Source organism: Cydia splendana, chromosome 2 (genome assembly GCF_910591565.1).
Source record: "Cydia splendana chromosome 2, ilCydSple1.2, whole genome shotgun sequence".
Taxonomy (NCBI): domain Eukaryota; kingdom Metazoa; phylum Arthropoda; class Insecta; order Lepidoptera; family Tortricidae; genus Cydia; species Cydia splendana.
This window is the reverse complement of record NC_085961.1, coordinates 6,061,784-6,088,773: the sequence shown is the minus strand read 5'-3', so window position 1 is coordinate 6,088,773 and position 26,990 is coordinate 6,061,784. Positions and strand designations below refer to the sequence as shown.

The 26,990-nt window shown below is 38.5% G+C and overlaps 1 protein-coding gene across 1 annotated transcript in view; it reads left to right on the top strand.

The window, feature by feature from the left end:
- The window catches only part of LOC134802265 (uncharacterized), a 185,568-nt gene that overhangs the window by 9,430 nt on the left and 149,148 nt on the right, over positions 1-26,990 (top strand). Inside the window, exons 2-4 of the mRNA XM_063774851.1 lie at positions 9,777-10,011; positions 10,803-10,940; positions 14,893-15,042. Of these exons, the coding sequence (XP_063630921.1) occupies positions 10,009-10,011; positions 10,803-10,940; positions 14,893-15,042 (291 nt within the window). The 5' untranslated portion in view covers positions 9,777-10,008. The remainder of the gene's footprint in view (positions 1-9,776; positions 10,012-10,802; positions 10,941-14,892; positions 15,043-26,990) is intronic.

Genomic DNA, 26,990 nt, shown 5'->3' with positions numbered 1-26,990 from the left:
TGTATTTCGGTGATTCTGGAGGAACCTGCTGAATCCCAAACTAGAACAAGGGGCCTTGCTAGAAGATGACAATCGTTTGCGCGTTAACGAACGAAACGCTAATGTCTCTTTGTCGCACAAATATGGAAGAGTGATAGAGAGAGATTATTGTCTCGTTCTAGGCTGGGCCCTCTGGTAACGCAACAAAAAACCGTTGTCTCGCCAAGTAACAACCAAATATTAAAATTGTTATCCTTAAATTTACTATCTTCTTCCAGTGCCATCTCCTACCGGAGGTCGGCTATCATGAGGGCTATACGAACTTTAGACACAGCTGCGCGGAATAATGAACGTGTGCTCTGTTTGAACCATGTTCGGAGATTTTTGAGCCATGAGTTACGTCTTCGTCCGGATGATCTTTTCCCTTGGATCTTTCCTTGTATAATGAGTTGAAGGAGTTCATACTTCTCGTTTCGCATGATATGACCAAGGTACTGTAGCTTGCGTTTTTTGACGGTCTTTAAAACCTCGACCTCTTTATTTACTAACTGCAGCACTCTTTCGTTAGTTATTCTATCCGTCCATGATATTTTCAGGATTCTTCTGTACACCCACATTTCGAAAGCCTCCAAGCGTTTACACAAATTTACTATACCCAATTCCAAACATGAGTTGAGTTACTGGCTCAACTATGTTATGTGACAAAGGGCCACTTGCACCATCCCACTAACCTGGCGTTAACCGGTTAAGCGCCACTTGCACCATCCCACTAACCTGGCGTTAACCGGTTAAGCGCCACTTGCACCATCCCACTAACCTGGCGTTAACCGGTTAAGCGCCACTTGCACCATCCCACTAACCTGGCGTTAACCGGTTAAGCGCCACTTGCACCATCCCACTAACCTGGCGTTAACCGGTTAAGCGCCACTTGCACCATCCCACTAACCCGGGGTTGTACCTACTGGTGACCATGGTAACTCCAGGTTTAACCGGTTCACTAACCCGGGGTTAACCGGTTAAACTGTAGTTACTATGGTACCCATTATAATTTGACACTGAGTTAACGGTTTAACCGGTTAATCCTGGAATTACCATGGTTACCAGTACAATTTTGACACTGGGTGACACGTTAGGTTTAACGGGTTAAACCCGGGTTATTGGGATAGTGCAAGTGGCGCTAATTAACATTTATATGTACCACACCACATAACTATTATTATGACGTAGTTCGGAAACCATCGAAGCATTAATTGCTTTCACATGTCGATAAATCGTACAAGTGTTATAGCTTTGTTTGTCAGCCATTAATACCTAATGGTGTTTTATTTCAGGCTTTCATTCAACTATGTTCGTTTTTTTAAGCATTAGGACAAAACAATCTTGATGTGTCTTTTAATTGAAAAACACGTTTTAAAAATAAGTCACAGCAAATATGTAACAATAATGAATCTAATACGATCATTTATATACTTCTGCTTTCATAAGTAATAGCAAAGAGAATAGATAGTATAGAGGGGTTCTGTCATAGTAAATTTTGTAGTCACATTAAATTTACTGCCATCTATCGACACACGACTAAAACTCAAAATGAAAACGTATAAAATTATCAAAAAAATGTATATACTATATGGATAAATGATTTTATTATTTTTATATCATTTTGACCCATGTTCAGTCACTTATATCTATTCTATGTGTTAAAATTGTTAAATATGAAACGGTGTCGTCACGCCATCTAGCCGACCATAGGCCAAAGGTGTGTGCGCCATCTATCCGAGAATTACTTTTTCTTGATTTCCGAGGCACGTTTTTTTCTTAGACTTTATTCATCTTATACGGAGTTACATATGTCTTTGGTAATAGTTACTGATTCTTAAAAGACATGTCAAGATCGCTTACCTTCTTTCTAATGCTAAAAAAATAAACTATCGGCTCGATTCGGAAAATGAATTAGATTTCTACTAGACTTCAACAAGTTACGATATGGATAATTTAAAGATATTTGTAAGATAGATATGTCAAATTTGACGTTTCCGCGATTCTGGAGGTCCTCTTGAACGATTTCGACAAGTTATGACTATGACTTAGATATCCAAGTCACGTCTAGTCGATATCTAATGTAGATCTAGTTGATCTCTAAATCGTCTCTAGATCTTTTGATTATCTCGAAATCCGAATAGGCCTGAATAGGTTTTTATAAAAAAAACAATCTAAGAAAATTCACTGAAAATACTTTATCGTATAAATGACGCAGTCACCAAGATGATAGTCAGAGTCGTAACTAAACCGTTCAGAATCGTAACAGGTTGTTAAATTTGAATTGGGCTCTTGGTGAAGTGCTGCTGATTTTGCTACAAAGCGGAAAATCTCTGCTACGCGCTACGAGGTCACAGGCGTAGCACACGGTAGCAAAATAGAATAATCGAATCGCAATGGTCCAATAATGATAGAAAATCTGACATACAAAAAATAGGAATACTCGTTATATCCTGTTGGGTATAAACATTATTGGAATTGACCCGTCATTGACTCATTTTTTTTAAAGAAGTCACCACTGCTGTTTTAAAGGCTGCAGATGCTACCATTGGTGGGCTACATATAACAGGGTTGTTCACAAAATTGAGTGACGAATTTCATACAAATTATAAATAAGTATTTATAACCCTAAGCTAGCACTACATATACCGAATCTAAACTAGTATATGTAATACACGTGGTCGTACTTATAATCTATGTATTGTGTATACAGGTTGATTATTGAGACGTGAGCAGACCGTCGTATTTAGGTGAAACAACCACTCTTTTTCCTATTTTTTAACTTTTTGGTGAGGGCAAATTTAATTCTCTACAATCCTGGTTACCCTACAAGACCCAATTAATACACATAAAACTCTTTAACCGTAATGACAGCATTTTGTTTACGAAGAAAATAAACTGTCAAACTTGAGTGAGATACGAGTTTTCAAAAGTAACCAGACCGTGATGACAGTGATGACATTTAATTTGACACAGAATATCGGTAGTTTAGTATTCTAATTTTAGGGCGACCATGCATGTCGTAAATAAATTTATTGTTTTTTTTTTCAACACGAGTAGAGAATTTACGTTAATCTCACTAATACTGATACGAAACAGTTGCTTATAATTTACAAAATGCGCAGTGTTAGTCCTGCTCACGTCTCCTGAATCACCCTGTATAATTGTATATGTACGACGCGAGATCCCACAAGATTTAAAGTCAAACATTACATCGCTGATCACTAAACTTGATCAGGCGTAATATTTGTATTAGTAGAGTTACCTACCTACTTATGCATATTGGTTTTGATACCCATAGGATGTTCACGAGCTTGGTCCCAAAGGACCACCTTATTCGGTTGATTTACATAGTATAATAGCTGCATTGTAAAAGGTACACGTGTTGTGGAGTCATACGAACCCGCCGCTAAAAAGCCGCTCCCATACAAACTGTCTGTCTGTCTGTCTGTCTGTCTGTCTGTCTGTCTGTCTGTCTGTCTGTCACCAGGCTGTAACTCATGAACCGTGATATCTAGACGGTTGAAATTTTCACAGATGATGTATTTCTATTGAAGCTATAACAACAAATACTAAAAACAAAACAAAATAAATATTTAAGTGTAAATAAATATACAACAAACGTGATTTTTTTGCCGTATTTTGGTGGTAGGTACGGAACTCTTCGTGCGCGAGTCCGACTCGCACTTGGCCAGTTTTTTAATTTTAATTATAAACAATATGTAGTTATTCATTACGGCACTTAGGTATGATATGGTTTTACTTCATTACGAGACGGTGACAATGCGTCATAACATAAATAATGCCCATTATCCGACGGTTCCTGTAATACTATGGTTTATTGTTTGCACAAAATTACGAATGGCAGTAAAATTCTCGTGTTTATTACTTGTTTTATTTGTCTTTATACATTATTACTGTTTTGTGGGCGTATTAGAAGCGTTTATGTTTAAAATGACAGTGAGAGTATATACTCTCTTAGTTTCATTACATCGAGACAGGCATTTGTAAGTTATCTACAGACAAATCGTTATGTAAGTGTTACATGTAATGTTCTAGTAATCTTAGTTGAAATGTAGACGCCACCCCAAAGTATAACGCCGTAGCGATTTGCAAACGAGAAATTTGCAAAGTCGTCCATTGATCGACTTGCGTCCCCAGATCCACGTCCTTCCAGAGTCTCACATGAATAAAATATCTCTTTTGAAGCGATCGCTTAATCGGGCTTAATTTTGTCGGACTACCGATTTTCCGTTGAGATGGTTTTCTCGTTATGCAGAAGCTTTTGTAAACGATTTGTACCTAAACTACATTTGTATAATATATCGCAATAATAGTCTATTTTATAAAAGGATTGAGTTCACTGATTACTTGCTTTAAATGTCTATTCTTGTCTCGTGTACCTACGCTTATTAAAAACATCATCCACAAGTCAGGCGAAATTGTAACCTATTTCAATAATACCTCGGTGTTTTGAAAAGTAAAGAAGTATGTATTCACTTTTTTCCTGATAAATGACGAATAGATACGTACACGTGTAGCTATTTATATACCTAACCTACATCACGATACGAGTTTTCACGACCTACAAAGTCCACGGGAATTAAATGCGGAAAATTTTCCGCGGAAAAATATTTCTATCCCCTCGGGAAATTATTATCTCTACCACCAACGCAGCGGTACAAACGTGTTGTTAGACATAGTCAACATCGGGTAAAAGTAAAAAATATCAATAGGAACGTGTGAAAGTGTCAATATTTAGCAAATACGATGTAACTGACAAAAGTCAAGAGCGTAATAGTTATTTGTACAACAAGTGATCAAAGTTTGATATTTCTTCGAGTGCTTATTTTGAGTCCCGTGCAAGCGAAAGATTCTATAATTACTAATTTAGAATCTTGAGCGTAGTAAGGGACTCAAAAGCGCACGAGATGTAAATAACTTTGATCTCGTGTAGTACACAAAATTTTTCACCTTAGCAGTGAGAACATACATTGAATGTCATTTTGTCTCACTCAGTGTGCAAAATCGCATTTTGCTCACTGTTTTTAAGAAGCAAAGTACCCTTGTTCGAGCTGCTGAGGTGAAAAGTCAATTTTAGCCGGCTTTTAAAAGGAGGATGTTCTCAAAATCCGAATCTTTTTGTTTGGCACCATGGTTAACTGGTAGGTACCTGGTGAATATCTGGATGAATGATAAATAAAGTTTGCCATTACCTAGTAGTTATTTCTAGAAGTAAGACCTCTAAAACTGAGCGCTTGCATTCAGCGGATGAAATTTAATTTAATTTAAATCAGTCTTATTTTGTGTGCATTGCGTTCTGATAAAATTAATGCAAGTGACAAAAAAATCAGTCTTATAATGAACTCATATCCACTTTAAACTTATATGACTTATGATAACGTAGGTACTAACTAGCTACTAAGTTACGTTACTAAACCATCTTGATTACACCATCATCTTGGATGGTTGTGTGTCAGAGGTGTCTGCGGCACTGTGAGATGATGGACGAAAGTTGATCGTGATCTGATTTTCCTAAATTGTGTAAGTAAATACATTATGTATTCTGTAATCTGATGTGTACAGTGATTTGGTTTCGACTGTAATGCTGTATATTATGTTTTCAAATAAATCATCATAAAATTGGCTTCTATGAAAAGTAAAACTTGAAAATAAACCGTTTCCATCAAATTGGTTTTACATGTCTCTTATGAAGTAATAACGTTATACAGAGAGTTAATATTACCACTACCCACTGTATCCGAGCTCAGTATTTAATAATTGATTAGAGGAAAACCCTTATTTTCCCTCACGTATTTACTCATACTCTTTCGGACCTGGCATGTTTGTTTGCACCAAATAAATAAAAGGTGTTGAAATATGGACAGATTGGACAGATATTAGGGCTCATTTAGACGATACGAGAACTCGCATGCGAGTTTCATTACATTGCGGGTTTTGGTCGGTCGGTTGAATTGGACGTAACCAACAGTCCGCAATGTAACTAAAATCGTATGCGAGTTCGCGCGCCGTCACAGAATAAATAATAGTACTAGGTACAGAAGACTCACTCTCTAACAAAACGCGTCTGTTACGATCAGCACAGATATGGCCGCTAGGTGGCGACAGCGCCACGCGCGGCTTATGGCTTTCCCCAAAATTGGGGCGGAACGGATGTACTTTTAGCTACCTGTAGCAAAGCGACGAAATCGCGGAGTGAGCCACGCCTGGCGCCGTCAAAATCATCACTTAGTGTTATTTAGAACACGTCTTTTAGTCTATAATTAATAACTCCGTTTTACGAAACTCTGCACACGACTATGTACTTATACCAAATCGACGCTTAAGAATCAATACTGTCTTATAAGTAACAAATAATTTAAAAAAATAATATATAAAAAAATGAAATTTACTGTCTGAAATAAAGGATTATTACATATTACATTACATATTACAACAAATAATTTAAAATTTAGACAATTATGGCATGCTATTCGTTATTTTTTTCTGCAACTAACTGCATTAAAAGGTAAAAAACGTCAAAAATGTTAGTTAGACAGTATTGATTCTTAAGTGTCGAAATGTAAACTTAAAAAAACAATATTTTTAGTTTGCGAGTCGATTTTAATTTGAATACCAAAATTCAATTTAATTTCCTAACTTCGATAATACCCTGGGGGGAAGCGAAGCGGTGCCCGCTGAAAAAGATATTGGCAAAAAAAAAAATCAGATTGCAATCTATCTTTCGAAAATAAATTAAATCAACATTTTAAATAGTAAATAACAAAGTAAATTGATGCGAATATGTTACAATATTGACAATATATTTCACCATGCCAGCTGGTAAAGGCCCTCATGATTGTTTAGAAACTGATAAGAAAGTTGCATTTTATTCACATGTGAGGCAAAGTAATCAAATGCAAATTTTGAGTTGTTTTCTTATGTTTGCTGGTATAATTGATGACTTTTTTGTTTTTTTTTTTTTGATGATTTTGAATAATAAATATTTATTAATATACATTTTGAATCAATTTGCTTGATATTATACAGTTAGTATTTTACTTGTGTTGGTGTGGTGAAAAATTTTGTGTTTCACTCGGTGGCAAAATTTGTTAAACCCTCGTGCCTTGAAACCATATCAATATTAGCACGAGTGGTTAAACAACAACTTTGCTCCCTTGTAAAACAAATAACTATTACGAGTTCTAATTTCAAAGTCAAGGCTGTACTAGTCCTGATAGTACAGAAACTGTCAAAGACATCATTTGTCATCCCTAGTCGGTAATAGGCTGTCACGCCCCGCGGAATCCCAATTATAGGGACACTTATTGGGCTGTGATGAAATGATAAGGGAAAAGGTTATACATTAGCTACCATATATATACTATAGGTACATGTACAGGGTTAGCAACTTAAATGGGTCAGTACATTATTGAGCCTTTTTCTTAGAAACTAATATTGGTTTTAGAAAATAAAAATGTATTAGACATTTTTTTATTTTATTATATACTTAATTAAGGTCGATGTGGCTAATTCCGTCATAGGGACTATTCCGTCCACTAGCGTTTTTCTCGAACAACGAACAACATTGATAACTTCGTCGACAAAGCTGCGATTGCTTTTAGTTTAAGCAATCAAAAGCAAATGGTTTTTTCCTACGATTAAAAATCAAACAAATATACGCTCGTGGATGGAATAGTCTGTATGACGGAATTATCCTTTGTTTGTGATATAGTGCTAACAGTGGCATTCTGTCTGTCTGTCACCAGGCTGTATCTCATGACCTGTGATAGCTAGGCTAGGCAGTTGAAATTTTCACAGATGATGTATTTCTGTTGCCGCCTTAAAACACAACTTACTGTTTACAACCTTTTTCATATGTTCTACATTATTCATTTCTTAAATTAAAATCGTATGTTATTATTATGACAGCGTGTCGATGGCACAAATTTAGTTACGCGAGTGAAAGTTAGAGTAGGTACGTAAGGTGTGATTCAAATTAAATACCAATCAATTCCTAACTCAATCGAGAATTTGTTAAGTGTTAATTCGTCCGAAGTTTAATTGAAAAAAGCTCTAACTTTTCAAGTGCTCTGAACTTTTCCTCTCGGAATCTTTAATTTTACTTTCTGAATGTAATCACTGAATTCTTAAGGAGCTGTTGTTAGGGTAAAAAACGGGATCCTATTACTAAGACTCCACAGTCCGTCCGTCTGTCTGTCTGTCACCAGGCTGTTGAAATTTTCACAATTAATTTCTGTTGCCGCTATAACAACAAATACTAAAAAGTATGAAACCCTCGGTGGGCGAGTCCAACTCGCACTTTTAGTTTTTTTTTTACTTATTTCTTATATTAGAAACGTCGCGAGTCTACATTTAATGGGCAAGAAATGTGGCAGCCGAACGCACTCTTTATTCATATTCTACTACTTACCGGTACTACCCTATCCTACCCTAGTTACTAAACAAATAAAAAAATGGGCGTGAAGCTCTGAAGATAAATGCTAGAGTACAGGTTTTAGGGTTCCATAATAACCATTTTAAAATAATATTTCTGTCGAGACGGGTTTCACAATTACCGTAAAACGGGGTGAGTAGGTTTCGCGGGGAGAGTTGGGTTATGAATGGGGAGAGAAGGTTTGAGAGGGGATTTTAAGGCTGCTGCTACAAAAATAATGTATTCCAATTTAAAATGGGGCTATAGTAATACGCATAATAAAAAAAAATCGATCCAACAATCTTCCAAAATTACCTTTGTATGAAAAACCCTCTCACCCCAAATACGAGGCACTACGGGGTGAGGTGGGTTTTCCTCTTTATCGTCAAAGTTATGAAATGGTACTATCCAAAATAAAATACAAACGTCCGAACCACTTATTATATACACCATTCAGTTTTCACATGTAAAAATAAAATTTTATCGAGGTTTGAAAGTCAAATTTCACCCAACTCACCCCATTTTACGGTACGTTAGGTACCTACCATGGTCTAATAAAACATGGTCTTCTATTCCCAGAGTGACACGGGCCTACGTCACAATAACATTGCCACTTTATTTCAACATAACATGTTACATGGGTACATTATACCTATAGTTAATAAGTTAAAATATTTCTTTATAATTTTATAATTTTCATTTATATGTATTTTATCTTAAATTTTACAATAACACGTCATTTTTAATTATTCGTTAGCAATATCTTCCGATTCACGAAAGAAATTTCAGACGTTCGGGTAATTCTGTTTACATTACTGGCAACACAGGATAGCGCTGTCACATTTGACAATTCGGATCTAGATAACTTCATGCTCTGACCGTCATCCTTGTCGAACGCGTGTTAATTGTTATTTCCTTCTCGCTCAGTGTCAGCAGTCGCAGTGTTTTCCAAACTTTTCACGTCGTAAGCTTGGTAATTAATGTGTAACTGTGAATTAGTTTTTCAAACGTTTGTCTTGTATAGATAAATAAAGTTTAATTTAATACATTAGATTTGTTTTATTTTACTATGTTTCTATATGAATAACTTAAAATTAATGCCGTTAAAATAATTTTCACCGTTGGTTAAAATTCTCCCAAATTTTAAAGTTTGAGAACCTGTAAACAGCATGATGACGTAGGCCCGTGTCAGTTAGGTCATACGCGAATCTCGGAATAGAGTACCAGGCGGAGTATATTATTATACCATGGTACCTACGTATGATTTTTGAACTAGAATACATTGCCAGCAAACCTTACTTAGTTAAGCATTTTTTTGTTACAGTTCATTCGTCGACATCGAAACAAAACGTCCAAAAATACATTTATTACTGGTTAAGAGCAGTAGAAACGCAATGTGCGAGTACGTGTGCTCACGCGCAGTGACCGAAATCGCCCGATCGCCGCTCGGCTGTTTCCGCGAGAACTGTCAGTGAGACGACAAGATGGCAGAGAAGGTCAGCTGATCGGAGACTCGCTCGCGCAGGCCTGGGAGCAAGCGGCGGACCAAACGCATTATGGTAAGTGTGGATAGGGAAAGTTAAGACAGGACTAAGAGTGAAGAGTTTCAAGAGTTATTAGTGACATGATAATTTATCACTCGCGGTAGGGTGATTCACTTTTGTATGGAGAAAAAAAAGTTGTAATATTTTTCCTGACTTTGCTCACCAATGGAGTCTCCCCACACTAAAAACTATCTATTTCAATTTTCAAAAGAATCGAATAACGTTTAGAGGTTGCACAAGTTGAAAAGGTAGAGTGAGAACCCCATACATTGCGTGAAAATGAACTATGTTCTAAAATGACAAAATATAATGATCTAATACTAAAATCGAATGAGAAAACTGAATTTTGCGTCTAAAACACGATAAAAGCACTTTTCCTTTGGAAACAGGTGGAAAAACTGGAAAATCTTAATTAGAACATTTATCGAGTAACCAAAATCCAAGTTTACTACTAATTTTAAAATTTATTTATATGTAGAAGGTTCAGTATCACACTACTCTCCGCTTTGATGGTAGCCGCTTAAACCATTTTCTACCCTCTGATGTAGAGTCGTTGGTTATTTGAAAAATCTTTGTTGAAGTTGTGCAACCTCTAAATGTTTACCGATTTTAATTTTTTTAACGTATAATATTATTTTATCAGTTAGAACAAGAATTCGAGCAAAGTCAGATAAAAATCGAAAATTCGGAAAAATGAAACACCCTAAGTCTCGCGGGCTACTACATATATGCATTCTTATGAAATAAAAATGACCAACTGACAGGTCTTTAGAAGAACGTAACTGTAATATTTATTTCGTTTACAGCAGGTGTTCGGGGAGTGGGCTCAAGTGGAGGCGGTGGAGCTGGTGAATGATGGCTCCGGGCTCGCCTTCGGCATCGTGGGCGGCCGCTCCTCGGGCGTCGTGGTCAAGAGTGTGCTGCCGGGCGGCGTGGCTGACCGGGTGAGTGTGACCGCGGTCAGGCGAGCCTGTCATCGTGGGCCGCCGCTCCTCGGGCGTCGTGGTCAAGAGCGTGCTGCCGGGCGGCGTGGCTGACCGGGTGAGTGTGACCGCGGTCAGGCGAGCTTGTCATCGTGGGCCGCCGCTCCTCGGGCGTCGTGGTCAAGAGCGTGCTGCCGGGCGGCGTGGCTGACCGGGTGAGTGTGACCGCGGTCAGGCGAGCTTGTCATCGTGGGCCGCCGCTCCTCGGGCGTCGTGGTCAAGAGCGTGCTGCCGGGCGGCGTGGCTGACCGGGTGAGTGTGACCGCGGTCAGGCGAGCTTGTCATCGTGGGCCGCCGCTCCTCGGGCGTCGTGGTCAAGAGCGTGCTGCCGGGCGGCGTGGCTGACTGGGTGAGTGTGACCGCGGTCAGGCGAGCTTGTCATCGTGGGCCGCCGCTCCTCAGGCTTCGTGGTCAAGAGCGTACTGCCGGGCGGCGTGGCTGACCGGGTGAGTGTGACCGCAGTTAGGCGAGCCTGGCGTTGTCGGCGACCGCTTCTCGGGCGGCGTGGCTGACCGGGTGAGTGTGACCGCGGTCAGGCGAGCTTGTCATCGTGGGCCGCCGCTCCTCGGGCGTCGTGGTCAAGAGCGTGCTGCCGGGCGGCGTGGCTGACCGGGTAAGTGTGACCGCGGTCAGGCGAGCTTGTCATCGTGGGCCGCCGCTCCTCAGGCGTCGTGGTCAAGAGCGTGCTGCCGGGCGGCGTGGCTGACCGGGTAAGTGTGACCGCGGTCAGGCGAGCCTGGCATTGTTGGCGGCCGCTCCTCGGGCGTCGTGGTCAAGAGCGTGCTGCGCGGGCGGCGTGGCTGACCGGGTAAGTGTGACCGTGGTCAAGGCAGGCCTGACGGTCGCTCTTCGGGTGGCGTGGTCAAAAGCGTGCTGCCGGGCGGCGTAGCTGCGTAACAGCAATCAAGCGGGCGCGCTACGCTCGAGGGTCGCTCACAGGCTTGTGAGTTGTGAGTGACATCGTCGTAGATCGACTATACTATTTATGAACATATTTTGCTACTTAGTACCTAATAGAGTCCAGCGCAGCGGCGGTATCATGATTGCATTTTTATCACCTGTCATGTACTCGTACTGCGTCACTTTCGCACTTACATACCTACTTGTTAGAACGTGAGAGCCATGATGACAGATGATAAAAAACTGACCATCTTAGCCCTACAGCAAGAGTAGGTACCTAACTCGACAATTAACAAAAGCATCATCAGTCTCAAACTATTACTGGTTAGTGATTACTGATTAGGTACGTTTTATCGTAAGTATTTTGCAGCTAAATGCACTTACATAAACTATGCACTTCCATTTCCAAGGAAACAAGTACTTTGCATAATTCCGTGTCGGTACAACGTCGAAGCTATTCTGACCAGTTCTGACATTGTTTGTAAACAAAAATATAACCGCAGCGAAAGAACTAACCGTAAAGGAAAACTCATTTATTCAAGTGGTTCGAAGGAAAACACAATTTTCTTGATGAAAAATATTAACGTTGGTAGGTAAACAATTCAACTAAGGTTGTATTCAGATATAACAATCAATACCTACTTATTATTCATATATTATCAATTTGTTATCGATACGTTAAACGCATAGTTATAAGTTTACTGTTAGATAGTGTTTGTTCCAAGGAAATCAAAAGGGTTTGTTTGAGTTTGTTTTATTGGTTTAGGTGTGTAATGTAGGTACTTGGAGGTAATAAGGCCTATAGTATAATAAGGCCTACCTAAAAAATAATGTGCCTACTTACAACATATTTTCAGCTAGGCCTTATTATAGACCTTACAATAGACCTTATTACCTCCAAGTACCTTACATACCTAAACCAATACAAAAAGCTCAAACAAACCCTTTTGATTTCCTTGGAACAAACACTATCCAACAGTATATATATTTTATGTACTGGATTGCTGTTAGCTTTTAATTAGGTACATATATAATATAATAATAGTTTTAAATTAAATACAACAAACAGAACTTAGAGTTAACACTACCAAAGAACTAAAATGAGTCGCGGACAATAAGTCGGCCCATAAATAACTAGCCTCTATCTTCTATCCTACTCACGTAAACCATTATTCGCATAATTTCTATGTTAATATTTCAGCTATTTTCTAATTTCAAGTGCTTTAATATGTGGTGTGTGTATTATTCATGACTTACACTAATAAGTAGATAAAGACCAGTGTTTAAGTAGTGTTAAAGATAACAAAGATAATTTTTATTTTTGGTGTGAATGTTTGTAATTTTTATTAGTTGGAATAACCTGCCTTTAGGTTCTTAATATGTATTAAAATAAATACAAATAAATATGGCCCTCTGTTTAATTGCACCCTTCAGGAGCCAAGTTCGCTCAAATCCCAGATCTTTAATTAAAATCGACTCAAAGAGATCCGCAATCGGAAATTGCAGACACTTCCGTGCCCCTCAACTCAAGTCACTTGGCGTTTTTCTTTCATTCCCACAGTTTAATTGAAAAGGGTATAGTTTACAACAGTTTCAACCTTTTGGTAATACGGCATGAACAATTTCTCAATGGCGCTTAGCAATAAAAATATTTTTACTCATTAGAAATTACTATGATGAGGTGGTACATGGAAAAACTAATTCCATGCAGACGAAGTTAGTCCAATTAATAATTTACTGTAGAAATAAATGGTTAAATTAGGAGCAAACACTTTATTTTATGATCATTGAAATTGAAACCAAATTCTACAATTTGCTTTTGCTTAATTGATTCTTCATTTACGGAAACGAACCGTATCGGTTTTATTATCGATATCAATTTGCAGGTCTCTAATTTAAAATTAAAGTGAAAGTTACAGAAATATAATCAAAAGGAATCAATCGTTGCCGAGACCTCATTAAACGTTTCAGAATGACTTAATTAAGTACCAACCTTGGGAAAAGGAAGGCTACTGATTTCAGAGTTACTCTTAATACTTACTTAAGTACATATTCCTACCCGAAAAGGGTAACAGAACCCTATTAAACCAACACTGCCCATCCGATTTACTTTTAAAAGGTCGTCTTTATGTTATTCTGACCTGGATATGCATTGTCAAATGAGTATTGTTATGGTAGCACTGCGTATGGTAGTAAAAATATAAATAATACTAAGTCCCTATTCTTTTTTGTATGTGTGATTTCTTTAGAAGAAAACAAATAAACCTTAGATTCGAATTTGAATAGATTTTTCAAAGTTATATGATTAGTACATTAGGAGAAATATTAGGACATGATGTCACGATCCTCAGCATTGAGGGAACGACTGATGATGATGATGATTAGTACAATATACAAAAGGTAGGAAATAAGGGTTTGCTGTTGGGTGTGAAACCGGGCTTAGTAAAATCAGCAGGAAATCGTTTTTCCGGCCAAAGTGTATGTGGGTGGATAGAAGCTAGTAGGATATTTTCCCAGGCACCGAGAATTCCCGGGAAATTAGGACCTCAGTAGCTAAAATAAACTGTTCCTCTAATATCTACGTCCGTAATATGCATAAAATGCATAAAGAAGTTTTGATTTTATGAAAATAAAGCTCAGCTTATTTTGAAAGTTTGCAATATTAATTAAATGGTTAGATTACCTATCTAGACTCTAGAGATCTTACGTTAATTTGCCAATCGAGACGGTAGCTTAGGTTGGACTTATATGTATTAGCAATAAACAGCAAAATTAATGTACTCATACCTATATGTGTAAGCAATAGGTACGATCATTGACAAAATAAAAGTTTGCTTTTTTGTATTTGCGCCTTAAGCACCTTTGCGTTCGGTAAAAATCGCGAGATTTTGTTTAACTTTCGTAGCACTTGTGCATTCCAATTCCAAGTAGCTGGGATTTATTTTTCGCAGGAATTTCTGCCATCAGGCAATTATTACTTACATTACTTTCCTAACGGTCATTATGTTTGCAGGACGGTCGTCTCCGCAGCGGCGACATGCTCCTGCGCATCGGCGCGGTGTGCGTGGTGGGCATGTGCGCGCGGCAAGCGGCGGCCGTGCTGCGGCAGTGCGGCGCGTGTGTGCGGCTGCTGGTGGCACGGCCGGCGAGTTGCGTGGCACAGGTATGTAGCATACTATTATGGCATAGGGTGGTATTCCGCCTGTCTAATTCCTTTGTCCAATGTCCGTGCGTCTCACTCTCTCATTGAAGCATAATGTGAGACTTAATACACATTGGACAAAGAAATTGGATAGGTGGAATACCACCCTTAGGTGAGTGGCAAGTAGTGCGGCTACTTTACTGCATTATGGAATAACGAACTAAGCGACAAAATCGAAAAAAATATTAATGCAGTCCGAATCTGGGTATGAGAAAATCTATGTGTCAGCTAGCCAGTTACCTACTTCTAATTGTATTTTAATGTTTTTCAGAATTCCTTCGTCTATAAAGTCATTTCTTATTTTCTATATTTTATTTGAAAGCTAGGAAAAGAAGCTCTGTAAAATCACCCGTAAACGGCGAGCAAGCGCATAATAAAGGGGCCACCACACGCGGCGTAATTACCTCCGCGTGCAAGTTTACCGCACCGAGCCAATTACGGAGCAAGCATTTTATAGGTACTAGCGAACTGCGACAATGAACATACGCAGGATGTTACCTAAAACCGCAATAGAGATAGCTGGCTCTATAAAACAACAGAAAATTGGTTAATTAGGAGACGGAAGCTAGTAGTCCCGGAGCGCGTCCTTGCCTCTACACAGTGCCTTATTACCGGTCTTACCGTGGTACAAATGTGACAACGTGGTAAAAACACAAACTTATGCAAAAGAACTAGGTGGATATTTTGTTCATTTTTGGGAAATTACAACAACTTCATATGACTTGCTAATAGTTACTGTGTGCCCACCCCTCGTCTATTATGCAGGCTTTGACCGCTAATTTTTCCCCATTTTCGCCATACAATCGTTCTCGACGGTTTTTCGTGTATTATGACTTGCACATTGTTTTTCTGTTAGTGATACATACCTATTACAACAACATGCGTGTATATTCTTTGTTTTTATATATTTATAATTTTTCTAAAACTATATTTTAGCTTGCACAAAGAGCTTACTTAATACCAACACTGTTGTTTACCTACGACAGGTAGCTAAACGACATTTCACAGTTTTAAATAGAAATTCATTGCGAAATATACATCCATTAGGGCATATCGTATTAAAATTAAAGAACACCCCTCCCAATTCCGAAGTAAACTTTCTGCAAGAAATATTCACAATATTAAAACCTGAGAATTTTTCCACCAAGTGCAATGTAAACTTTCTCGTAACTCCTCCAATTAGCAAATATAGGTCGTGGCATGAAAGCACTCCCAGTTTTAGAAGCGCTAACACTCCTTTTAGAATGGCGTCGCCGACGCTTTGAGATTTGCTTCATTTCGTTTGGTTAATGCTTTAGTAACCTTGTGCTCAAAAGAGCAATAGAAAATATGGGACGCAATGGTATTAATCCTATTACTTACTATTACATTTGTAAACCTATACTACCTACCTATTACCTATATATTTGTAAATCGTTCTAACGTAATATATTGGAATGAATAATTTCACGGTTTAGACTCTCTTGTTTTTGTTTCAAGTGAGTCTAAACTGTAAAATTATTCAATGTTATTATGTCTCACAACAGTTTTTAATTTAGTAATTTGATTATAGATTGGATGAAATACATTTAACCTAGATTAATCACACATTACGAATAAATCAATTAAATATCAATTTGTAAAACCCCTACTACTGGTACCTACTTAGTACAAAGACTTCACAACTTTTTGTCTGAAAGTTCGCAAGAGGTGGGATCCAATTATCACACTATATGATATCTGTCAACTGTCTAAGTAATAACAGTAATAAATGAGTCGCTATCGCACACACATCCAATACCTACCTATGCTGTGGTAGTCATAAGTGCTTTGTGTGTGCAATTTTCAAACAATCAACGCCACACCATGAACCTCGTGCGTGCTCTCGCTAATAAATCAGGAGAACAGACTAATCCTAAATAAGCTTATAGATTTTACTCCAACTGGGTTGAAAAGAAAGATGCAGTCTTACGCTTACTCCACTATCTTACCTCGAGGAATCCGAGGGTCTTAAGAGCCACCCCGCACTAGCGTCTCCCGAGCGTCGGCGTCTAACCAACTCTATGGCTGCTGCTGGACGCACCGTTGGCGCAACTGCGCAGCGACGCCATTTTCCATGGCGCTGACTAGACGCCGCCGCTCCAATGATGCTAGTATGGAGTGGCCCTTAGAATGCAACCGGAAAACCGCTAAAATTAGAGAGGATATTTTTAATTACCTTGGTTATTTTGTAACTATCGGCTCGATTCGGGAAATGAATTAGAGATTCACTAGATATCAAATAGTAACGATATGTGACGTTCCACGGCAAGATGTACCTTGTAGCGGCTGGCGCTTACGTCGCATGGCGCCGCAATAATATTGGAGCGGCGTTAATAATAGCGTAAGCGCCAACCGCCGTAAGGTACCTTTACCCGTGGGACGTCACATATCTTTCCTATATTGTATCTAGTTAATATCTAATTCATTTCCCGAATCGCGCCGTATGTCAATTTGTATAACATTGTTCCCAAAATCGAAGGCCTCAGCTGTTTATCGGCAGAGCTCATTAACCAGGCTGTAATTAAGTCACCGGACGTGACGTCACAGTCACACCGGTAACGCCGGATGCGAGCCGGAAACGTTGACGGCGTACCAACTTGACGGTTCGTTTGAAAGGCGTGTCGGTTTTATTGGCTTGTTAACATGTTTTGTGCTGGATGTGCAAATAAATACCAGTAGGTATTTAAACTGTAAACCTCGCGAGTATGTACTGTAGGTATAGCTTAACCTCTAGCGGACCACCCAACAAGAAATAAGTTTTTGGCAATAATCTCATTTTTGATACAAGCTTTTATCGCTGACTGTACTTTTCTTTCAACTGGCAACTAATACTCATCGAGATATTTCTAAAAAGTAATGACCGCAAACACAATTAGGCTGCGTTGTTTTATCACCATATTTTTTTCGTGATTTCGGCGTTGGTCCCATAGTCAGTATAATCCCAAACCTCCCTGGCAACAGGAATGCCGTTATTTTTAGCCACCGCGTATACAATGCACATAAGCATCAGTAAACGCAAAACGTTTCAATACTTAATAAAATGATAGTATGCGTTAAAATTGAATATCTAAATTGAAAAATAAATTGACGCTACACAATTTCACCGGAACCGGATACAGCGGCGGAAGCAGACATGATGCCAAACCAAAATGGGGGTGATTTTTCAATGAAATTGAAATTATACGCTCTGCAGTTAAGTTAGCTTAAATGGATTTCAACGTATGATGTATTGATAGGTGTTGTAGTTTTGGATGTTAATATAATTACGTATGCAGTTAAATTATAACATAATCACTTAACCTTTTGAAGGCTCATACAAAACTTCACTTAATATACGCCTAGATCATGGGAACAAAATTCAAAAAATAATTAGTTATAATTATTGGGCAATTACGACGTAATACGCGTGGCTCACTCCGCGATTTCGTCGCTTTGCTACAGGTAGCTAAAAGTACATCCGTTCGGCCCCAGTTTTGGGGGTTGCCATATGCCGCGCGTGGCGCTGTCGCCACCTAGCGGCCATATCTGCGATGCTGATCGTTACAGACGCGTTTTGTTAGAGAGTGAATCTTCTGTACCTAGTACTATTATTTATTCTGTGGTTATACCTAGTTGTCATTGTTATTGGAGTTAAAATACGAGTGTAACAATTATGTACCTACCTATATTCATATATTTAATATGTACATCCATTCTTATTTCTGAAATGGTTGGGTAACAAAGTACAGGTTATCGGTCTGAGCTAAAGTTAATGACAATATTTCCTGAAATGTGGGACGCGCAAATAGTTCGGAAACTGACTTAAAAGCTATCTTGGCACAGTTTGGAGATTCGGCGCCAGCGGTCTGCCAACAGACCCTCTGGGCCGGGCCACTTCGTAAACTGAACAGTACCGCAACGTCAAGGTTGCACACTGAACGCAAATTTACTACCGTAAACTGGGCCAGGGCACAGGATAAATAATAGTACTACCGTACTGAAAGGAAACTTCCTACAAAACCGTCATGCTGTCCCTTTCTAATATAAGGCACTATCCCTTTCGGCTATTTAGGGTTGTCAAAATTCAAGCCATTATCTTATCTGTGGTCGTGCACGCAAAGGGACGTCAAGTTGTGTCAACCCTAATAATTGCTCGGAGCATTGCTGAGCCGAACGTAGCCGATTTTGCCCGAAGGGAGGAGTTCGCACCCCTGGCCAGGGGTTCACTTTGAATAGCGGGGAATCATTGATAATAGATTTTTGAGAAATAGGGAGATCGTTTTTGACGCAATGTTAACAGAAATACACGATGAAACCGTTCAGAAACCAATCCTTATAGTGTTAAAATTTCAAGTTTTACAGCCGAGCTAGGTGGTGGCGCAATACGGTGTCATATGTTTTACGGTAACTATTTTATTTTATTTATTTTATTTTATTTTAGTACTTACATGGAAAACCAACAGCGCTATATATATCCAGAAACTACAATAGAATCACAGAGCCAATTATAGGTTCTCACTTATAGAAATATAATAAATTATATACGGCCCCGACACTATCATGAATACTGACATTACTTTGAAGGAATGACGTTTTTAGTGATAGTGTAGGGATTGTAATGAAGGAATGACGGTAATGATTGAAGTAATGAAGTTTATTTTAATAATTTCCGTCAGTATTGGAGTTAGGTCAAAGTAATGATACTATAAATGACATTAAAACTGACAGTGAATTGATTAGAATTATGGAATCAGAAATGACAGAAAGAATGATGGACGATAATGAAGTTATTAAACATTTTTAAAATTTTAGGGCCACCCCACATCTGGCGTCTTTCGGGCGTCGGCGTCGGTCAGCGCTATGGAAAATGACGTCGCTGCGCAGTTGCGTCGACGTTGCGTCGACGTTGCGTCGAGCAGGGCCATAGAGTTGTAGACGCCGACGCTCGAAAGACGCTAGATGTGGGGTGGCCCTTAGAAGTAATGTCAAAATAATGACATTATACTGATAGTGAGTGGAGCGCATCATTCTAATCCCTCATTCCGTCATTTAAAGTACGTAACAAGAAGGTTTTATACTAACAAGAGTTATTACTGGCATTTAAGTCAATAAGTGAAGTATACCTACTCTATTGTCATTGCTCTAAAGTTTATTTTCACTTGACTCTGAAGAAAAAAGAAAAACATGCAGAATGCGACGCTTAAGAAAATCTCTGTCCCTTTCTAAAAGTTGCCATACAGGAAAAAAAAATTTTTTACTTTCAATTGTTAACAATAATTAAATAATATTTTTTTTACTATGGAAACTTGAGCCGTAGCAAAATGCCGGGCCGGTGCTAGGACGATGATGGTCACCTTAATATAGTTTGTGCGGAAAGAGAAGAGTCGGGGAATGTATGGGGCCAACACATTTCACGACTCTTCTCTTTCCGAACAGACTCTAGAAAGACAGAGTTCTCCCACGACCGATTAGAGTCTAACCACTATAATATATAAGAGCTACAAAAAATTAATAAAATAGGTAAAACATTTATTTTTAGACAAGAAAGGCACACAGATACATACTTCACAGACTAACATACATAATTATAAATTTCATTAACTTAAAATTAAACAGTATTATGGCGACAGAACGGCGGCGTGGTTCCATTGAATCGTCTACTCTTGTGTCCCATTCGCGGAACCTCCGAAACACTACACCCTTCGGCCAGAAGTCTGCGCACTCGATGGTCCCCTGCAGCGGTCGCTGCACGCGCATCACATAAGAGTTGAAGTGCACGTAGTGGCGCGATCGAAACTGGAACACCTTCAGCGTGTAACCGGTCTTCTGGTGTAGATATGTACTCCACCTCTCTAGCAGCCGTGGCGGTGTAATGCAGGCGCGACACATACAGTGCAACACTGGGTGTAGCAATCTGCAAGCCGGAATTAGGCGGCTCGGCGGTATCACACTGTCTTACGAGGCGCCGTACTCGTCTTCTACTTTCTTAACACCAGTGTTAAATCCTCCTCATCAACAATGGCACCAGGGAGCTTCTCTTTGGGAGCAGTTCTCTCTTCAGTACCCGAGCAGTAGTTTTTTCAGTACGTCAAGTATGGAGCTTATTGAGATATTTATGCATTCTTACTACGCAGGTTGAGCAAACTTATCGACTATCGTGATCAGAGTCTATCTTCTTCGGTACGTTTTTTTAGATGTGAGACGTGATCTAGATATATGTATAATATTATATTAGTTACACTAATGAGTGAAGCAAATCTTTTCAGTCTGTCATTCTGTCTGACATTAATTGTTTGTTATCTACGTTGCCATGGTTACGTCAAAACATTTTCAAACACACAGCGATTGATGACGGCCCTCAACAAATTATACACACATTCATACGTAAAGACAAATTAACCCAGGGCTGTTTGAGTCAGCAAAATCCTAACCACTTGGTTTCGTAATATTATACTTTTAAATGCATCTCAACTACTTATCCAAAGACAATAATACTGAGTATTATACACAAACCATGCATTGCACTGTAGTGTGTGTGCTATGCCTCCCCACACACAAGCATAGCCAACGTATATAAGTAAAAGTAAGTAAGTAAGTGATACACGTGGGCTATTATATAAAAGCAGATTAAATAAATCAAAATGTTTTTTTATGTTTAAACTGCAAATATTTTTATGAAATAAGGTAAGATATGTAATTCTGAGCAACAAAAACGTTAGAGGAATTAGTCAAGAATCTTTTCTGTGTAAAATCATGCGATTTGATTATTTAGATTTTAAAGCCAAACGTTCATCTTCTGGAGGTCGGATATCTTTTGTGCCACTACCCTAAATCATTTTCTAACTACATATCTCTGTTTCTCCATTTTTCTGTCTCATCAAGCATAGAGTTACGAGTACGACAATATAGTATGGTTACGACAGGTTAGAAGAATTGGAACCGTTGATTGAATACTTAGGTTTTTTGTGTTCTTCAAAGCGTACTCTATAACAAAACTAAGCCAAACGGTTAGGAAAATAATAACTTAAAACTCCCCGTGAAAAGTAATGATGTAAAATACTGATAAAAATACTGATAAGTGTGTGGGGAGATTTAAGACTATCATGACCGGACTGGACCAAACGCTGGAGTTTCATTACAAGTCATGTCAGATTCATGATAGTGTCGGGGCCGTAATAGAAAATTTTTGCCCAACTTAGTTACACATACAAGTTCACAAAGCACAAGAACAGATGATCTATATGTATATCTATGTTTACAAAAATAAATAAAGAGAAGAAAACCTTTTACGAATAGTACACATTTAATAATGTACCGAGCCCTGCCCTGCGCCAGAATTATTGTCACCCATGAAGTATCTAATTAATTATTTTTTTATTACTGGTATGCTATCACTATATATGTCAATATCACAATTTGTAAGAACTTTATTTAAACTCATGCCTGCCCTGCATATGAAGCTGTTTTTTCTATACCTAGTAGCAGCAGCTTGGTTATTACTAATGGGACGAAAATGCCTAAGCCTCCTTGACGGAACATTAAAAAAGATCTTATTAAGCAAATTTGGACAATCTACATTACCTTTTATAATATTTACTAAGTAAACTATATCTGCAATTTCACGGCGCTTAACAAGTGGGATTAAATGATGTTTCTTACACAGCTTGAGGTAGTTGGTAATTAACTCGCATTTTGTAACAGAGAAATTTGACGAATTTTAACTGCAATCTCTCGACCCTATCAACATAAATTTGATATTCAGGATTCCATATCTGAGATGCGTATTCTAGTTTACTTCTCACGTAAGCGCAATACAAGATTTTGAGAGTTTTGGGACGGGTAAAACAGACTGAACTACGCATTATATAACCAAGTGACCTGGAAGCTTTACCTACTATTCTATCAATGTGCTCACTAAAAATAAGTTTGGAGTCATGAATAATACCTAAATCTAAATCTCTCCTAAATCTAAAAAACGAAATTGTCAAAAGTCAACTTTTGGCAACCAGAGTTATCGCAGAATTTAAAGGGTCGTACAGCGATGGCTACTTTAGATACAGCTACTATTTTTCAAATTAAGCCCTACCAAAAGAGACTTGAAGGAATTGCCATATTAGGAACCATCATTCGATGAAGCTGATGTTATTACTATTTTAATATTATTATAGGCCGGAAGCTTGAACATGTCATGCTCGCTTAAAAGTCTTTACTTACGGTGGCGTCGTTGATCGGGTCGCCACTTTCCCGAATGAAGGTTGAGGGAGGCGATGGCTGAGATACGCGTCATACTCGTGAACGGGTGCTGTTTGTGGAGACTGGTCTGTTTAAGCTAACACAAGCTATTATACTTAGTAACTTTATTTTTATTAATTAATTACAGTGAGACGCCTCATTCTGCTCTCGTATGCTTCTTTTCTCTTAATGAATGTATTAATTATACAGGATATTGACTCTTGGAGACCCTATACATCTCTAAGGATAACTTGATAAACTATATAATCTTATAGTTCTGACACCTAGAGACATTTACACCTCTAAATATTATAGATTTTTTTTTTGTGTTTTGTATCTGTATTTTTTATGTAATTCGACATTAAGAGACCATATACATCTCTTAGTAATTGTAATACGTTAGATTGAATTGTTAGTTTTATTTTATAAAATTGTTGATGTTATTATTTTTGCTTATATGTAAATTCAATGATGACGTGTAAAAGTGCCCTTGTGGCCTATTTGCTGAATAAATGTTGATGTTTGATGATGTTTGATGCGAGAGGTATCTATTATAGTACCGATTTTTAAGCGTCGATACATTTTCCTTTCGCTTTGCAAAACAAACCAAAATCAGTTGCTTAATTTCCCAACGGGCCTCACACTGCGTATTCGGCTAAAAGGCACTTTACACATTTCGCCACTGTTTTCCTTCACCTACGCTGCCGACGACATTGACTGATAGACCGGTTGTCGCGCGACAGTCGCCTGATATAACGACACTACGCTATTAGCAGTCGATAAGCGTTAGTTTGTTAATTTGAGACATTATTTTAGAGCTTAGCCTTTAGTGTCCCACTGCTGGGCAAAAGCCTGCACTCGATCCTGTCATTTTCCTACCATTTCGGGTAGAATGCGTCTATGTCGTCCCGCCATCTCCTTTTCGGTCTGCCTGCACTCCGTCCTGCACCATAGGTATGTGGTTCATCTATGGTGTGATTTACCTATGTGTTATTTTATCTGAAAACTGAAAAGGACTCAAGTCTCTACAACAGACAACAGACTTAATTATGAGTCTAAAAAGCAACGGCCTAATGGACAATAAAAATCGCCCTAAGTACAACCCATTTCATGTAGCTTAATCGACATGTTCATCTAGATAAAACCCAATCACATGTTATATTATCTGTGTCCATTTAAATAGTAGATAATCTAAAATCGATAGATCAATATCAAAGCGTGATGTTGTCATATTTACCTACTATTGAGACTAATTAAACAATATTTAAGCTTTATTCCTTTAACATAAAGTTTAGTTTCGTTTGACTCGTGACAATGGTCTTTTAATTACGCTTTTTAGAGTTTGAACAAGGCTATAGCTACTCGGATAATATAGCATTTCGAAGCTTCAATATTTTCAGACTTTATTTGACAACGTTCAGCGAGCTGAGCGGATTTTAAAATCATAATTTCATGTTTTGGGAGTGTTTTTTATTCAACGAGGCTGGAAATGCTGTAATACCTATAAGGGTTTTTATTTTTATTTTTTTACAAAAAAGGCTTGGGAACGACCGGGGAGCAAAAACAAAAGAGCTTTTTGTCTGCATTCGGGATTATAAAATACGCTCTTTATTTTTTTTTACATCAGATGTCTGCTTACACATATTAACTGTAGGTACCTTGCTGCTAGAAAAGAGTGAACAAAGTTAATTTTCTTTCACTGCACTCGATGAGCAAAACTTGTCTGACGCATTTTGTCAAATTAGGTAAGTTGTAACTTTTCGATATTTACTTTTTAGCTATTCAATTTTAATATTGTTGTAATATTATCTGGGGAAGATTAGGCTGTGGTGTGGGGTCATTTAACCCCACACCACAGCCCCAGATTGAAATTACACGAAATTTGTGCTCAGACTGTGTAGGCACAGAATAAATAATAGTACTAGGTACAGAAGACTCACTATCTAACAAAACGCGTCTGTTACGATCAGCACAGATATGGCCGCTAGGTGGCGACAGCGCCACGCGCGGCTTATGGCTTTCCCCAAAATTGGTGTGGAACGGATGTACTTTTAGCTACCTGTAGCAAAGCGACGAAATCGCGGAGTGAGCCACGCCTGGTGTAGGCCTGCCTTTCACGGTGTAAAACTCACACAACAACGAGTCAACACATACCTAATTATCTTTTACATAGTTTTAGCGGTACCTATTTTAAAATAGAATTCTTATGACCGTTCTTTTCTAATCATCTCTCTAAATTGAGTGAGATGGATAATTTACTTTGGACAGATCTAGAGATAGGGGGCTTCCGCAAACCTCGATAATCGAAATTCTTGTATTTAGATACGTATGAGATAGATGAAAGCCCGTGGTATATTCCAATAATCGGCTCGACCGCACTCGCTTATTTCCATGACAATACACATGTAATTTGGAATATGTGTATGTACATTAATGTCCACATCAAGGCGCCATAACGTCATTACAGTGAGACTCGTATGACGGGTGCGGGGTGTGGCCGCCATTACTGTGATTTTATGCTCGGGCCTGGAGTTTGGTGATTGAAATATGGGATTGGCTTTTGGGGTAGCGGTATCGTAATGGTATGCAATGACGTTGCTAGTCGTGGCAAAGATGTAAACTTTGTTGGCACTCAAGTGTTAAATATCAAATGTTTCTCATACACGTGAGGGTGACGCTATTGTTATGTCTACAGTCAATAATACATTGTCAAAAGTAAAGTCCTTGGCATACTAAAAGGTCCTGCAAGTTAAGGATAGCATCTAGAACTCGGTAGGTAGGTACTATGTCGTCTATAGCCGAAGTACCTACCTATTTCACTGACAGCGTGAGAGTTGAGAGGAAGGCGGAAAATGTCGGTAATTTGTTAAAATCAAAGATAATTATTACAGAAAAGGTCAGGTCAAGAGTACCCTAAAGCGATGAGCATAAAGAAAACGTAATGACAGTAGAAAAGATGTAGGCAAACTTTGATCTCTGCGTATTTCGGGAATGTTCGTAATGTTCTCAATACCATCATCACTGAGCTTGTGTCACCTTAATCTATATGAAGATGATTCGAGGTGCTTCCATAAAGGTGTGGCATTTACCTAAATTCGCTTGAATGGTTAGTAGGGATAGGGATCTAGCTATATGACACCACTATTTGATAAGTAAACGAGCGGTCCGTCGATGTTTGAACAATATTTGTTTGCTTGTGATCGCTTTCTCGAAAACAGCTATGAAATTTTCATTCAGTTATCGGGGGCGAAAAATCGACGGTAGTAATAGATATCTAAAATATTTGAAAAATTGCTTGTTTCTCAACTCTATTAAACAGATCTCCTAGTGAGTGTTATGTTCTTTGACTAGGTGATTCATATAATATAAGACTGTGGGATCAACTAGCAGAAACCTTCAGCAATATCTAACTGACATTATAAATCAAACCGCAAGGAATCCCTTTGTTTCTTAAGTTTATATGGTGGTAGTTCCCTTTTGCCGGGTGTATCTACTCTTCAGGTCGTGTGTAAAAACTCGGCTCTGATTTTTGCCCGTTACTGTTTGGCATTCGTCGGGCGAGCGACGAATTTCCGTCAAAAATATATTTTTGCCAGTGAACAAACTCTGGAACATGCCGGCGCAATTTTTGAATTATTAATTGCCCATTTTTAGGTCAACCTCGAATATTTATGAGG